Source organism: Condylura cristata, unplaced genomic scaffold (assembly GCF_000260355.1).
Source record: "Condylura cristata isolate star-nosed mole 26May11 unplaced genomic scaffold, ConCri1.0 scaffold00002, whole genome shotgun sequence".
Classification (NCBI taxonomy): Eukaryota; Metazoa; Chordata; class Mammalia; order Eulipotyphla; family Talpidae; genus Condylura; species Condylura cristata.
Window position 1 is genome coordinate 87,169,208 of NW_004567103.1, and position 15,190 is coordinate 87,184,397.

General features: G+C 46.5%; 3 protein-coding genes across 3 annotated transcripts in view; 2 read left to right on the forward strand and 1 right to left on the reverse strand.

Moving 5' to 3' along the window:
- Positions 1-2,836, reverse strand: part of IMP4 (IMP4, U3 small nucleolar ribonucleoprotein) — a 6,624-nt gene extending 3,788 nt beyond the window's left edge. The window contains exons 1-2 of the mRNA XM_004674738.2: positions 2,689-2,836; positions 2,438-2,546 (exon numbers count right to left, since the gene is read on the reverse strand). Coding sequence (XP_004674795.1) covers positions 2,438-2,546; positions 2,689-2,691 — 112 coding nt within the window. The 5' untranslated portion in view covers positions 2,692-2,836. The remainder of the gene's footprint in view (positions 1-2,437; positions 2,547-2,688) is intronic.
- Positions 2,837-3,231: 395 nt separating this feature from the next.
- CCDC115 (coiled-coil domain containing 115) lies at positions 3,232-8,248 on the forward strand. Its single transcript, XM_004674902.2, has 5 exons — positions 3,232-3,479; positions 3,557-3,660; positions 3,748-3,830; positions 4,467-4,604; positions 6,317-8,248. The coding sequence occupies exons 1-5, from the start codon at positions 3,369-3,371 to the stop codon at positions 6,427-6,429; spliced, it is 549 nt and encodes a 182-aa protein (XP_004674959.1). The 5' UTR covers positions 3,232-3,368; the 3' UTR covers positions 6,430-8,248.
- LOC101634284 (cryptic protein-like) overlaps positions 7,728-15,190 on the forward strand; it is a 40,923-nt gene continuing 33,460 nt past the window's right edge. Inside the window, exon 1 of the mRNA XM_012725699.1 lies at positions 7,728-7,767. Coding sequence (XP_012581153.1) covers positions 7,728-7,767 — 40 coding nt within the window. The remainder of the gene's footprint in view (positions 7,768-15,190) is intronic.

Consider the following 15,190-nt stretch of genomic DNA (forward strand, 5'->3'; position numbering starts at 1 on the left):
GGTTTCACTCATAGCAGGAGTATAATGGACCAGGCGAGAAAATAACAAAAATAATGAACAACCATATACCAGAGACATTTTGCGGGGGTGGAGTAAGGAATGGGATCAAAAAGGGGGGGGGAATGATGCACGGGATTATGGTAATGGCACACAGGTGACTTGGTGATGGGAAACCCGCGGGGATTACAATTGAGATGGAAAAAAAAATGTACAAAATGATGTAAAAATAAACTTTTGTTAAAAAAAAAAGTTGGTTTTTTACAGAAAGAGGAAGCTGAGGTAAGTGGTTAAAGAGTTTATCGGTTAATAAACGTAAGCTCTTCTCGGTTATGAATAACTAGATACTAGATTTGGCAAACTTCCATTGTGTGCTCAGTGCTGACAATAAGCATTTTCTGCCATGACAACGCTCATCCCATTTTATACAAGATATTTTTTTCCTTTAATTTTTTCATTTTCGTACTTTTTTTTTTAACGGAATTATCCTGAGAAGAAATGAGACCACACACAGCAACAAATGCAGTGCAGTGCTCAGCTTTGAGGCACTCCACAAGCATTTTTTTTTTTAAAGATCGTATTTACTTATGCATACAAGAACTGGGGTGCAGGCCAGAGATGCAGATGCTAAGAGGATTCATCAGACACAGATGGAGGAGCAGAACAAGCAGGTAGACTAAAATACACTGCTGAGAGGAACAGCAGACAGGAGAGGTCTGCTGCACCATGGGGATTAGCTACCTGGCTAGGGATTGACATCATGCTGCAGTGGCTGCCAACAGGTTGATAGCTCTGAAATTTCAATGCAGGTGCCACCAGGGAGGCCCTGTTGTTCATTTTTGTACAGTACTTGATTTCTCTCCTCAGGTGTAGTCCCTGTAAATATCCCACCACCATATCACCTGTAAAATCTCACCACAGTCTCTTGCGCTGGTCCCACCCATTTTGATCCCTCTCCCTCCCCTGTAATCCTCAGATCTAAAGTTGCCTACAAGTTTTGTCATTTTTTTTTAACCCTTTGTTTGGTTTCTCTACATTCCTCCAGTAAATGGTATTATCCAATATTTCTTTTTTACTTCTGACTTACTTCACTGAGCTCAATCCCGTCCAGCTCCATCAATGTTGCCGCAAATGGCATGAGTTTATCTTTTATGAAAGTTGAGTAATATCCCATTGTGTATATCTTCTTGATTCAATCATCTGCTTGGGGGCATTTAGGCTGTTTCCACAATGGCTCCATTACTGTGTATTTTTCACACTTATCAATCTTTTGAGTTAGTTGTTTGGGGACAAATTTAAAATTTCAATTAGAGAAGAGACAAAGAGCCAGGAGTTAGAGAGCTAGTCAGCTTCAGGACTAGACAGCTAGTCTTTCTTCATGTACAGGTAAAATGAAGAAATATCCATTTGTGATCTTGTAAGAAAGAGGGTCATTTGTCAAATGGAAAATGGCTAAGAGTCCTTTATAGTTCAAAATCAAGTTCTACACAAGTTAACAATTTAAAAATGAAAGGGAATTGTAATAGTGCCAAAAGTCCTGAAAATGGTAGCAAGAAGAAAGCCGACAGGGGAGGGAAAAATCTATTGGGTCATGTAAAAAATGCAAATTTGGGAAGAACTAGACATGCTGTAAATAAACAGGCAAGCTATAAAATCTGTACATCGTTGCATAAATGATAGTTCATACCATCATATGAAAGGGTCATTAACAAGCCAACAGGCAGGTGCAACAGGTAAGGAAGCCACCAACAAATACTGGAAATGATGCTCTACTACACCAACACAGACTAAAAGTGTTTTATACTATTTGGTGTCCATCTGCCTCTCCTCACAGTGTGATAAGAGTGGAGCTGAGCAGGAAGAAGCTGGGGAGGAGACTGAAGTTGGAAGAAAGAAGGATGGAGACTAGGAAACCTGGAGGACATGGAGCAAGAGACACACGAACAAGCTAGCTTCTTGGTCTTAGACTAGTTAAACAGATGTGGGTGGGAGACCCGCGCAGGGAAGTTAATGATGGCAGCTTTGATTTTGCTCTTTTCCTTCTAGTTGTGCTTTAGGCCCCTTTGCTGTGGGTCCCCATCGGAAGGTGCCTTAGATTTGTGGCAGGCTTTCAGACCTAAGGGGCCTGCCTGCTTTGGGCCAACTGTGTTTGGGCATTTACCCAGGACGGGAAGGGTAAAGTTGGGAGCTTGATTTGGAATCTATATTCTTTATCTTTCCTGTATTACACACTAATTGTAATAAAGTTGCTTTCCACTAAAGGTCTTATGTCATAGAATATGTTTTGTCTTGATGCAGCAGCTGGCAGAACCTATTCAGAGGGGGCAGGTTTGGGGGTTTTGGGGTGCCCCTCACCATAGTAGTATTTAAAATGCAAACACAAGGCTATTATAAGGCTGGCGGTGGTCCCGTGGAGCGAACTTGAGGACCTAAGACTTACCTTCAAGGGCGCGCTTAACCTTCTCTTTCTTTTCCTGAGCCGTTCGCTGAGCTTCCTCCCGGGCTTTGCGGTACAAGTACTCCCTACGAAGACGGGCCTCTCGGCGTAGCTAGAACAATGGGCTCCAGTCAGTCCCTGTTTCATCACCCTCGCCCCAGACGGGGGCATCCTCCCCGGATCCTGGGGCCGCATTCCCAGCCTTCCGTGAGCCCCCCAACCTCCAAAACAAGAACTCTAAACATCCCTCCTACCATCCTGGCATCTGGTCCACGTGCGTCCGGAAGAATCTTTGGGTGTATCCTGCGCAACGCTACCAACTCTTCCGCCCTCAACAGTAAAGATCGCTAGGGGCCTTCATTGCACTCTACTGAGGTTGCCGTTGCCCAAAGTTAACATGGTGAACGGTGGGTGGAGCCAAAGGTGATTGGCCACTGGAGAAGCGCAAGCTCACAGCCGCAACCATAAATTGTCAACATGTCGGGTAACTTTATACAGCGGTTAATAGATACAGCAGGATGTGCAGGAGGCCCATTTCAATCAGGAGCCGTTACAATAATGTAAAAGAAACATAGCGATACCCTAGGGAATCGCCTGCCGGTGCCTTTTTAAAAGTCACCAGCGGCTCCTTTAAAATGGTTCCCGCGCCTCCTGCCGTTACCATAGCAACAGTCCCGCTTTAAAAAACGCGGCGGCTTCCAGCAGCGACTAGGAGACAAACACCGCTCCAGCCGCCGGACCGGCTGAATAATCGCTTTGGGTGCTCACTGGAGACGCCCACCTTGAGGGTACTCGGCCCTTAACCCCGCGACTGCTCGTCCCAGCTCCGAGCAGGAACGCCCGCGCGGGGCGCCCATTGGCTGTCACGCAGCCAGGCAGGCCGGTGATTGGGCGACCTGAGAGGCGGCCGACGGCGGGCCCAGGTGGTGGGGCCATGGCGGCGTCCAGCCTAAGAGCGGAATTGGATTCTCTGCTCTTGCAGCTGCTTGGGGATCTGGAGGAACTGGAGGCGAAGCGGGTGGCGCTGAACTCTCGGGTGGAGGAGGTGGGAGCAAGGGGTGAGTGGGGGGCTGGGGGGCACGCGGAGGTACGCTGAGTTTCACCGCTCTCCTCTCTCGCAAGGGGTGGTTCTCGCTCTCCAAAGCTCGGTACGCCATGGGTGCCAAGGCGGTAGGACCCCTGCAGTATGCCTCCCGCATGGAGCCCCAAGTCTGCGTCTCCACCTGGTGAGGAACCTTGCCTGCTGGGGCGGGCAGTGCGAGGGTGGCCAAGGTCAGGCCGGGGAAGCAAAAGGTCCGTCGTCTCTTCTTCAGCGAGGCCCAGGACAGACTGCAGAAGTTCCGGGTGGTGAAGGCCGGCGCCCCGACCCCAGAGGAGGTGGGGCCCCGCGAGTCAAGTAAGTACCACTTCCTGTCGTGGGGCCCCCTCCCGATATCACACCTGAGAGGCGCGGAAGGGTGAGATCATTTTATTCAGACTTGTGATAAGGCGTCCCATATCGGAAGATCAGAATGCCTCAATAGCGTAGACATTTATAGGGAACAATAGACAACGTTAAAGGCGAGGGCCATTATAGTTGGGATTATGCTGTGTTTAGGGGAGGTCTCAGTCTGCTGAACAGAAGCATTTATCTTTGTATCTAGTTAGTTTCAGGTGGACAAACTTCTAATATCAGTTGATCGTTAATGAGATAAGAGCCAGGAGTTGGAGGCTTTCTGGTCCTTCAGCATGTTCTGGTGAAATATGGAAGACAGGTCAGTGCATGGCCTTGTCACAGGTAAACTAGAGGAATCACCTGCTGGTCTCATGAGGGTTATGAGCGTAGACAGACATTCTTCAAAGGAATGAATCACAAGGGACTGACTAGTGCTCTGTGGTAACTTGTTTATGGAATATAACAGTTGGGGGGCTGGGATTTTCCAACCACTGGTGTTTTCCAGGATCAGGAGCTCAGATCAGGTTCAACAAAGACACTGAGTATACAAGATCTCACCAAGTGTGAGACCTCCATCTTCGGTCTTTCTTTCTCCAGCTTTGCGCAGGCGCAAGGGCCCCAGCAAGATCCAGGAGCCTGAGCCGGAGACATCCCCAGTCCCTCAGGACCCTCTGAACTGGTTTGGAATCCTGGTTCCTCACAGTCTGCGGCAGGCCCAAGCTAGCTTCCAGGAGGGTGAGTGGGCCCTTCCAGGCAACCATGCAGCTCTGGCCCAAAATCAGATCTTCTGCCTACAAAGAACACTTGAACATTAATGCTGATGTTTGCCAAATGCTTTGCGTGTTTTCTCCATTGCAGGCATCTGTTGCGAATCCTCTATTTTCAAAAATATTTACTGACTTTGCTATGTTCTAGGTTCATGCTAGGTGCTAGATTTACAGCAGGAAACAAAAGAACAAACACCCTGAGTTGGGGGTTATTCTATTGAGGAAAGAAAAGGACACATAAATTAAAGAACCTGCCTAAATACAATACCAGGTGAAAGATAGGGTATGCTGGATGGAGTTGGGACAAAGAGTAAGCTGACAAAAGTTATTTTATGAAATATGGCCTCAAAGGCCTCCTGAACTAATGAGGAATGAATTTTGTGGGGGGTCTCGAGGAACAGCACAATAGCAGCCAGGGCAAAGACCCTAAAGCCTGAAGTGATGTCTTGTCTGACACAGCAGAAGTGAGGCCTGTGGGCTGGAACAGAGTTGGTACAGTGGGAAGAGGTTAGAGAGTACTGACCCAGGTGATTCAAGGGTTGTGCTCCTACTGAGGACTTTGGAAATAATGGCTGCCTGGCTGCCTGTGAACAGGTGTCAGGAGCCCTTGGATGCCGGGTGGGAAAAAACAAGAACGAAGTAAGTGTCAAGGAGCAGTCAGACATGAAATGTAGGGGAGGGCAGATGTAAGTGGTAGGAAATCATGTTTTGAGAATGGAAGTTCCAGCATTTGCTGACAGATCAATTCAGGAGTTGGGGAAGGAGAGGAGTGAAGGAGGAGCCCCCAGTCCCCAGAGGAACATCAGGGAGATCGGAGCTGTTCTCACTTGGTGTGAAGACAGCAAAACCTTAGCTCAGGGGAAGTCAGAAGTTGGATTTGGACAAGTTCCTAGTGCTGTGAAGCGGAAATTCTGAGCAGGTGGTTGAGTACATGCTTGTGGGATTTGGAAGAGGCCTAGCTAGAGAGAGCAATTTGGGAGCTCACTGCATATCATCAGTATTTTAATTCCCAAGTTGTTGGCACAGACGTAGCACTAGAGCTGAGATGGGATAAGATCAGCAGGGGATTGTGAGTCTGGACAGGAGGTGCAGGGAAGGAAGGGGTGAATCCATGCAAGAAGACTGAGAAGCACCAGTGAAGTTAGAGCAATGCCCAGGGGAAAAGGTGGCCTAGAAACCAGGAGGAGAAAGTTTCCTGGAGGGAGGTGATCAGATGTGTAGCCAACTCTGCTTCTAGAGAGGTAGGGTGAAGGTAAAGCTGGCCTCTGGGCTGGACAAGGGTCTAGAGAACTTGACTGCGACCATTCCCACAGAAAGCCATTAGAAGTGGATCCAAGGTCTGGACCACTTTTAGGCAGAGAAAGCAAGTGAAAGGAGAAAGGGAAAGGGCGATGAAGGGCTGTGGTAACAGAGGAGAGAAGGAAAGAAATGAGGCTATGTGACCTGTGAATTTTTAGTTTTGCTAGGTGATCTAATGAGCCCAAGGAGATCTCTGGGTAGGTGACAGTGAACTGAAGGAGGCTGAGCATAATGGTGCAGTGAGATTCTAGAGCAGCCAATGCAACACTGTACCTTGTTTAGAGAATAGTTTGGACCTGGAGCCTTTTCCAACCCCTGGGTATGCCCTGAGTCACATGTCACACACAGGTGCCACAGTGACAATCTCTCCTCTTTCTCTAGGCTTGCAGCTGGCCGCAGATATAGCCAGCCTTCAGACCCGCATCGACTGGGGTCAAAACCAGCTCCGTGGGCTCAAGGAGAAGCTAAAGCAGCTCGAGTCTGAGGCTGCCTGACCTGTGACTCCAGAAACAGTGCAGTGACACTACTGTTCTTCCTGTGCTGCCTCATCTGAGGCGTCTTTCTTCAGCTGCCCAGACCCCAGCCAGTAACCCCTTCTTAAAGTTTCTCTGGTTTGCATGTTTCAAACTTTGTAAATGTGACGGCCTCAGGAGGCAAAAACACTGATGTTGAAAGTCTCTACTGTTAGTAACTAAGCAAGGTCTCAATGCCAGTTAGATCCTGTAGATAGTTTATGAAGTAATCAAAGTGAGGCTTCAAATGCTGGAGCGAGCTGACGTGTTATTCTGTGAGAACTTTTCCATGATACTCAACTTCAAACTAAGTTTTCATTTAGTTTATATAGTAGGAACACTAAGTTCGTACTTAGTACATTTGTAATTATTTTTGACAAGAGGGGCTTCTAATGTAAATGGACCTGACCTAAAGATATGCTGATGCTAAAGGAAGGCATTGCAGCATTTAACATCTTCCTTTCAAAATAATACCGTGATTTTTTCTAAGTGGGTGGATGATAAATACTGGCTGGTTTCACTTATATGTGGAATCTAGAGAAACTAAACAAAGGGTCAGACAGACAACTCATAAGAGGGTCAGCAGACTGCAGATCTGACACACTCAGGAGGAGCCGGAGGCCGGGAGGACAGAGGGCAGTGGGGGAGGAGAGCCCGTGGAGTGGTGGAGGACTGTGACTGCACCTGTGTGGAAAAATCCTGTAGTGAAAAAATAAACAAGGATGTTTAAAAACAAAACCCTAAAATAATGCCCTGTATTGATGCAAAAGCTGGGAACCCATTCTGAAATCTTCTCTTTGGTTCCTTGGTCATTAGCAGGGTAAAAGACTAACTCTATCTGCAGGCAGCAGATTTCAGTACATAGGATGGAGCCTGCGGAGGTGACTGCTTTTGCCTCCTGGACCAGGGGCAGGGTCTCCAGAAAACTTTACAATTTGTTCTTGCTACTGTGAAACCAATTCAGGGCTTGTGTTATATTATAGGACACTCATGGGGCTGGTTAGTTGATTAACAACTGAGAGAACCTCCTGGATCTATCAGCTGTGCTTTCATTACAAGATTTGAAATTCAAAGGGTTAGTGGCAGGTGTTATCTCTGATAGTTAACTAGGTGTTTCTGAGATAAAGTGAGGATTAGAACCCTGGAGAAGAGACTGATGGGAAAGGGGTTCCCAGTCAGTTGCTTCTAAAACTCTTACCTGGGAGAGTTTGGTTTTATAAAATACTGAGATAGGCGGAGTTTTGTCAAAAAACAAAAAGTAGAGGGGTTGCAACTGAAACATGCACAAGGCAGAAAAATCCACCAGCCTCATGGGCATACGTTAGTTTCCCGATGGGCAGCCTGCTTCTCTTAATCTCTGGTAGGCAGTTTGCAGGTAAGAAAGACAAGAATTTGGAAGGCAGGAAATGCCTGTTTGGCTGGCCATTTGTGGGTGACTCTGAGAGGAGGGGAGGCTTGGGAATGAGGCTGCTGGGTGACAACAGGATTTTTGAGGGCCCTTCCAGCAGGTCTCAGTCTGCTACTTCTGCCTCTATCCCTTTCTTTGCCCAAAACGTGTTATATTTGTTATCTTTCACAAAAGGAAGGACAAGGAATAGGTGCCTCAGTTTTACTTGAACCCTCAAAACTAATGTTAATGCAGGTAGTAGCCATACACATTACAGGATCAAGACAGAATGGCTCCCTATAACTAAAAAGTACAAACACCTGAATAGGTGGGCAGCGATTGGTAGTTTTTGTTTTTGTTTTTTTTTTAAATCAGAAAGTAAGAACAATCTGGCCCTCCCTGCAGCAGGTTGGAGCAGAGCACTGTGAAGCTGGCGGTAGCTGCTTCAGTGAGAGTTCGATCTCCGCCCCAGAGGTGACCCACATGGTCCGGCTGACCTCTCCTGACCTGCCCACTGCTTCCCTCACTGGTGTAACTCATCGATCTGCCTGTTCTGCTCCCCACTGTGTCTCTTGTGAATTCTCTCACCACCCGTGCAACTCTGGCCTGTACCCCAGTTCTGTATGCTTAAATAAGTAAATGAGCCAGTCTAACCTAGATTTTCAAGATAATCTAGGGAGAGACCATCCAGGTTCTTAAGAATCTGCCTTTTGGTTACCATGAATGAGACCAAGCCTCAGAATCTGTTGAAGAGGTGATTGCGTTTCCTGGCTAAGAACCCTATATCATTGCTTCAGTTTTCTACTAAATTTATTTATTTATTTCTACTAAATTGATTTGATTTATTTCGGTAATTTCTAGGAGGTGATCTTTATATTTGGTTGAAATTAGTCCTTTGTAATATGAAATGTATTTCCCCATTCACTTTGCCTTTTACTTTCCTGATTTTTTTTTAATTTTTTTTTAAAGATTTATTTATTTATTCATACAGAACTGGGGTACAGGCCAGAGGTGTGGAGGGTGAGAGGCTTCACCAGAGACAGAGTGGGGAGCAGAACAGGCAGATCGACACAGTACACTGCTGAGGGGAGCAGCGGGCGGGTCAGGAGAGGTCTGCCGCGCCATGTGGTCACCTCCGGGGCAGGCGGGGATCGAACTCATGCGGAAGTGGCTTAAGCGTCTTAGTGCTGTGCTTTAACCCGCTGCACCACAAGGGAAGGCCCCTGATTTTTTTTTTTACAAAAAAGTTACTACAAAATTTATCTCTTGTGGGTTATTTTTAGTAAATTTTTCCAATAGTTAAATTTATCAATCAACTATTTTATGACTTTTGAATTGTACTTTATGCAATGATAAGGGAATCCTGCTGTATTTTCCTCAAGAACTTCTGTGCTTTCAGTTGAGTATGGGATGAGTTTGTTACAGGCCCTGACCAAAAAAAGGTGTGTCCTTTACCCTCTAGGGAAAGAATTAACCAGAGAGCGCCAGGGGTAGCTGAGCAAGGCAAGGCTGTATTAGAGAAACACTTGAATGTAGGAGCCAGTGTGGAAAAGGAGAATTAGATTACACTTAACGGAGTTAGATAAAATGTCTGAAGGCAGAGCAGAAAACAGCATGTAAGCTTAGGTGTGGCAGGGTGTTTACAATTGTGTATAGACAAGACAGGTTACATTCCGAGGATGCATGCGGGCTTCTAGCTCTCTCCCTTCAGGAGATTGTACAATACTCATTCAGGATCTCATGCTTTCTGTCTGTCTTGGTACTTCATGGTCATGTATTAGGCCAAATATTTGGACAGATTAATTAATCCATGATGTTGTCCACCTGTTCAAAAAGTACTTGGGTTAACTCATCCTACTGGCTTGCAATTTCTTTTGCCTCAGCTGTTTCTAGTCCTGAATCCAACTTCATCTTTCATATTGTCAGAGGGTAGGGGGAAGTTTCCTCAACCCGTGTGGGTTCTCAGACTAGACAAATAAATTAACATTAGATTAGTAGGAGAAAAGGCCGAAATATAACAATATATATGTGGGAAATTTACATGGTTGTAATTCTAAAGGACAATGGAGTAGGTGGTTATTCTGCATTTAGGGACCTAGGGCATCAAGGAGAATAAGGAATAGAATTCACATGATAGACAAAGAGGGAGTTACCTCATCTTTCTCTGAGATTATAAATGAGACTTAGAGAGGACATGTTCACTGATGAATCTGAAAGTCAGTTACACACCCTGAGCTACATTCTTCCAGATTATGAAAGTAGGGTATGGGCGGAGGGGAGGCCCTGTGATGGCTTTTCTGATTAGGAAAAGAACAAAGGCAAAGAGAAAAAGCTCTTCAGCTTCCAGAGCTCTCACTGTTCTCATGTCAAAACATTCTTCATTCCTTAAGTAATGGTCATACAGCTCCGAAGGCCCCACAGGCCCTCAGCTGATCTCTAGCTTTCACCTTAAGGTGACAAGAGGTCCACTTTGGGCATATGGAGAAAAACCTACATGACCTTGTTGAAAGGACAACCTCACAATTTTTTAGGTCTACATACTGTATTGAAACAAACCTTGCCATTGATTTGAGATGCAACCCTTTTCTGTCTTTTATTCCCCGTGCATTTCCCTGTTATATTTGGAGCTCCCATTCTAACTTGTGGATCTTATTGTCAGTATGGATACACACTTTCAATTCCTGAGATTTTAACATACTTTAATGGGCTGTTAGGTAGATTTGTGAGTCTTTTGTTTTCTTCAGCCATGTTGAATTTGATTCACCAATGAAAAGACTAATGGAAGCAACCAGTGGAAACTCCTTAACTGTAGTAAAAGTGGACATCCCGCCCCCAGTACAAAGGTTGAATTTAGTAAAGTCCTCTAAGTGCCAGCCATGAGATTTTGAGGCCAAGATAATAAAAAAAAACAACATTCAATGGAGACTTCAGAGGAAAGATGCTCATGTAGAACTGCAGTCTAGCTTAGAGTCCTTTATATTGATTTTAGTTATCAGTTAATGAAGATCAAGGTCAAGCAATAGTCATCCTGCATTTACCTCTTGAGTTGGAGCTCTGGGTGTTGCATGGGTCTGCTCTCAGGATAGTGACAGAAGAGACTCAACAGTCTGCGCTTGCTTTAGTTCCTTGGGAGATCAGAGTTCCTCGAACCCCTGCTCGAGAGAGGCCAGAATATAGCAACTTCAATCCAGTAAAGAGAAAGGAGTTTAAAGCCAGAGCTCCCCCAGTGGCAGTTGGGGTGAGTTTCTACAAAGGAGAGCAAGTCCAGGGGTGTGCAGCTCAGTGTACATAGCCACACACGTGGACATGAGGTGTACGAAGGAGGAAATGTTCACTGAGTGTTCCAGATGGTCTTCAGGTAGTGTAACAGTGTGGTCCCCAGGAAAAGAGGAGGTTCCAGTTTCCCTGCCCCAACCACGGGAGGGTGGAGCTAGGTAGGGAAAAAACCAATCTGGAGAGGAGACTGAAGAAGGAAGCAAGATGGAGAGCCAGAAGGATGTTCTTGCTTCAACAAGAAGAACATCCCCTGTTGGGGCATCTGATTTACAAATCACCTTTCTTGTTAACAGACTTTTCCGTCTCATTCCACAAGCCTCTAGTTGTAACCTTCCTCTCAAGGCTAATTCTATTAACATACAGCCTCGCAGTCCGGATGATATACAGTCATTCCAAAATGACATGTAACCCTCTCGGTCCTTGAGGCCCAGCCGGAGCACCTCCTCCACCAGGGTCAGCAGCGTTTCCTTGGAGTCGCCCTCATCGTCGTCCTGCTCATCAAGGCACATAGAGCACAGAGACGTGTGAAGAAGTGTATCTTGTTTCTTGACCCTGACTGAAACAAATGTGGCTGAGAGACATGTGGGGATGTTAGTTATGGCAGCGTTTATCTTGATTTTGGTTTTGCTCTTTTCCTCCCAGACTTGTCTGGCTATTTCTGACCCTTTCCTATGGGTCCCAGCCAGAAAGTTCTTTGGACTTGTGGTGGCCTTTCAGCCCTTGCTTTGGACCAGTCCCTTTTGGGTGGACTTTTGCTCATGAAGGGGTGGGTAACTTTGGGTGTTTGATTTAGGAACTATATTCTTTGTCTTTTCTGTATTGCCCACTGATTGTATTAAAAGTTCTTTTCCACTAAAAGTCACATGTTTTGTCTTGATGGATGGCAGAACCTCCTTAGAGCAGGCAGGTTTGGGGGTTCAGGGGTACCCCTCTCCTTGGCCTGTAATAGTAGGAGTCCTGGTTTTCACCTAGGTCTTGCAGCTAGAATTCCTAAATTTCAACTGCTGTTATGGGACAGCTAATCCTTTTGTTGAAATTTTCCTGTTTGCTACTAGGCCGACTTAGTTATTTCATCCAATTTCTCACAACCTTGCCATGGTTATACCTGGAGCTGTGATTTAATAACAGTGTTAATTCTCATCACATCATTAGCTAACTGTTTTCTCTATTAGTAACTTAGTGATTACATTAGTAATATTTCCATTATACATGTGAGTCATAAATATCGATATATAAAATACTGTTTAACATATTCAATGTTGTTGAACTGAGCTGTGGGGGCACCCCTGACTGGCTCCTTGAACACCCAGTTTGGTGGGTCAGACCTTCCCATTTGGATGGTGGGGAAGGGGATGGGTGGGAAAAGCGGGAGAGGCTGGGGTCAGGATAGATGCAACCCTGCTCCTGAGACTTCCCAGCAGGTGGCCTGCGGCATGGAGTCCAGAGTACCTTGTGCAGGAAGGGCCGTTCTCTGCTTTGTTGGCTTTGTGGTTCAATGGTTAGTGTTCCTGTTTGTGTCATCTGAGCAACCTGAGCTTGCCTGCTCCCCTGCCTTTATGGAACCAATTTCAAATTTTAGATGAGCCCTCTCCTTCAATACCTGCATGCCCCCCTTCAAAAGGAGAGCCAAACCTGCAAATGTTAGCCCACATCCCAAGGGTACCCAAACTTTTAAGGGCTATGTGACCCAACAGGAGTCTAGCCTTCTGTAGCCATCCATCTTTTGAAATCAGAACTTTCATGAAAATGTTTCTTCACTGTTTTACTACTGACTTCTGTAAATTAAAGTTTGTTGCTGTAACAGGTAAACTTGAATTATTAGTTGTTTTCAATATCACACAAATGTAACCTCTCTTCAGTGCAGGCTGTCAAATATCATGTGACTGCTTGTTCATTTTCCTCCAAAAATAAATTCAGGAACCCAGGGACATTCACTGTTTTAAATTTATCATCATCACCATGTGGCTTTAATTCTGACTGTGGTGCTTGGGTTTATTCCACTCAGTTGTGGAGAAGAAAATGTGCCTCTTGGGTGACATTTCACATGTGTGCCTGACTGGGAAAACATAACTTCCACTCGTGTAATTGGACGGACTGACTCAGATGGCTAGAGGTAGGCATCCAGAGGTGGGAAGGAGACAAGTTTGGCAAATAAGACCCTTTGACTTTTTAAAAAGATTTTATTTATGCATAAAGAAATGGGGTACAGGCCAGAGGTACAGTGGCAGTGAGGGGATTCACCAGAGACAGAGTGGGGAGCAGAACAGGCAGATCAATGAAGTACACTCCTGAGGGGAGCAGCAGGTGGGTCAGGAGTCAGGAGAGGTCTGCCATGCCATGCAGGTCACTCCGGGGCAGGGATGGAACCTGCACTGAAGCAGCCACAGCTTGGCTGTATAGCTTCGCAGTATAGCGCTCCAACCTGCTGCACCACCAGGAAGGGCCCCAAGACCCTTTTGTTTTTTATTTCACGTACACAAATGCTGATTTTTAGAACAAATGATTTTCTGGTTTGCAGGCATTTCATCTAATAAAGTGACTCAAAAGAGGACTCTACATGTTAATTATTAGACATGAATTTGTGGGAAAGGACAAGAATGTCCCCTTTTGAAAGGGGAATTCATGTTGATTTTCAAGGGCAGAAATTAAAGTTAGGAAATATCCAGAACTATAGTTAACTATGAAAAAGGTAAGATGAATTTATTAGTAGTGTTTAGCTAAAAACTGACCTTGGCTCCATCCCTCAGTCACAGCTATTTAATATGGCGGTGCCACCCCTGCCTCGCTGCACCAACTGCAGTGGCCCGCCAAGCTAGCCTGGTGAGTGGCAGTTTCCTTGCCTCCCTAGAGTGAGCTAGCAGGGGGCTCTGGCAGTGAGATGTGCCCCGGCCTAGTGCCAGCCACAGGACAGAGGCTGGCCATGTACTGGGCCAGTGCCACGCCAGCACGACAGCAGAGATGGTCTGAGCGAAGGACGTCAGGATTAAAGCACACACTTCTTGGTCAGCAAGCAAAGGCACACCTTACTCTTCTCTCCTTCCCTATTTATCCCCTTCAGCCTGGAGCCTGGGGCTGGGGGTAGGTGGAAGCTCTCAGCAAGTTCGTCAAAAACATAGGGCAATAACATGGGGGTCAAAGAACACAAGGTAGCAAACACAAGGCAGGAACACTTCCTGCCTCCTGTTTTTCTGTTCCAGCACCCATGGCTCATTCTTTGTTTCCACACAACAGTGTGCATATGATTCTGTGGGGGAGGTGGGGAGGTCTGTCCAGGCAAAGGACCCAACAGGCCAGTATCGTAGGCTCTGAGTGGTGACCTGTGTCCCTCCACTTGGGCTCATGTCCCAGCTCTGCTGAGGCGGCCCCTTGCACTGCCATGCCTGGCTCCACCACACTGAAAACCGCTGAAGTGCACCCAGTGCAGTGAGCATCTGGTCCCGCTGAAACCAGCTCCAGCCATAGCTCCACAGCTCCTGAGCCTACCTTGACATTAGGTTGGGTCTGCATAGGAGGCTGGGGTTCACTTTTGAATATGGTGCTGGGATTGGAAAGGGAACAATCAGACTTGAAAGACAGAGACCTTAAAGAGGACACAAGCCAGAGCAGAAGTCAGGCATTGTACAGACTGCTGCAGACCCATTTGTCAGACCCTCAGCAGACAGGTTCACTGGACTTGGAGATCCCCGTCGACCCTCTTAGAAACCCTAGAGACTTTGCAGAAACCTGGCTCCTACACCTGCCTCTGACATTACCTGTGCAGAGATGACCTGGACCCAGAGTTTCTAAAAGAGCTTTGCTTTTGGTTAATGCCAACAGCTCTCCGAAAGTTGTAACACTGCTGTATCTGGCATTGCCTCCTGGTGACCAGGGCTGACCCACACTGACCAGTAAGGACTGATTGCTGACCTGTCTGGCCATGCTGTGAGCTGCCCACTGCTCCTGATCATCCCGCACTGGCCCCTGGTACTGCTTTTTCCAGCACAGTCTGCTTTGGCATCCCGTGCTGTCCAACCCAGCCTTTGGATTGCCACTGGGGGCTGCTGGGGTGCCACCTTCAGCAGCGCCCCCTCTGATCACTTC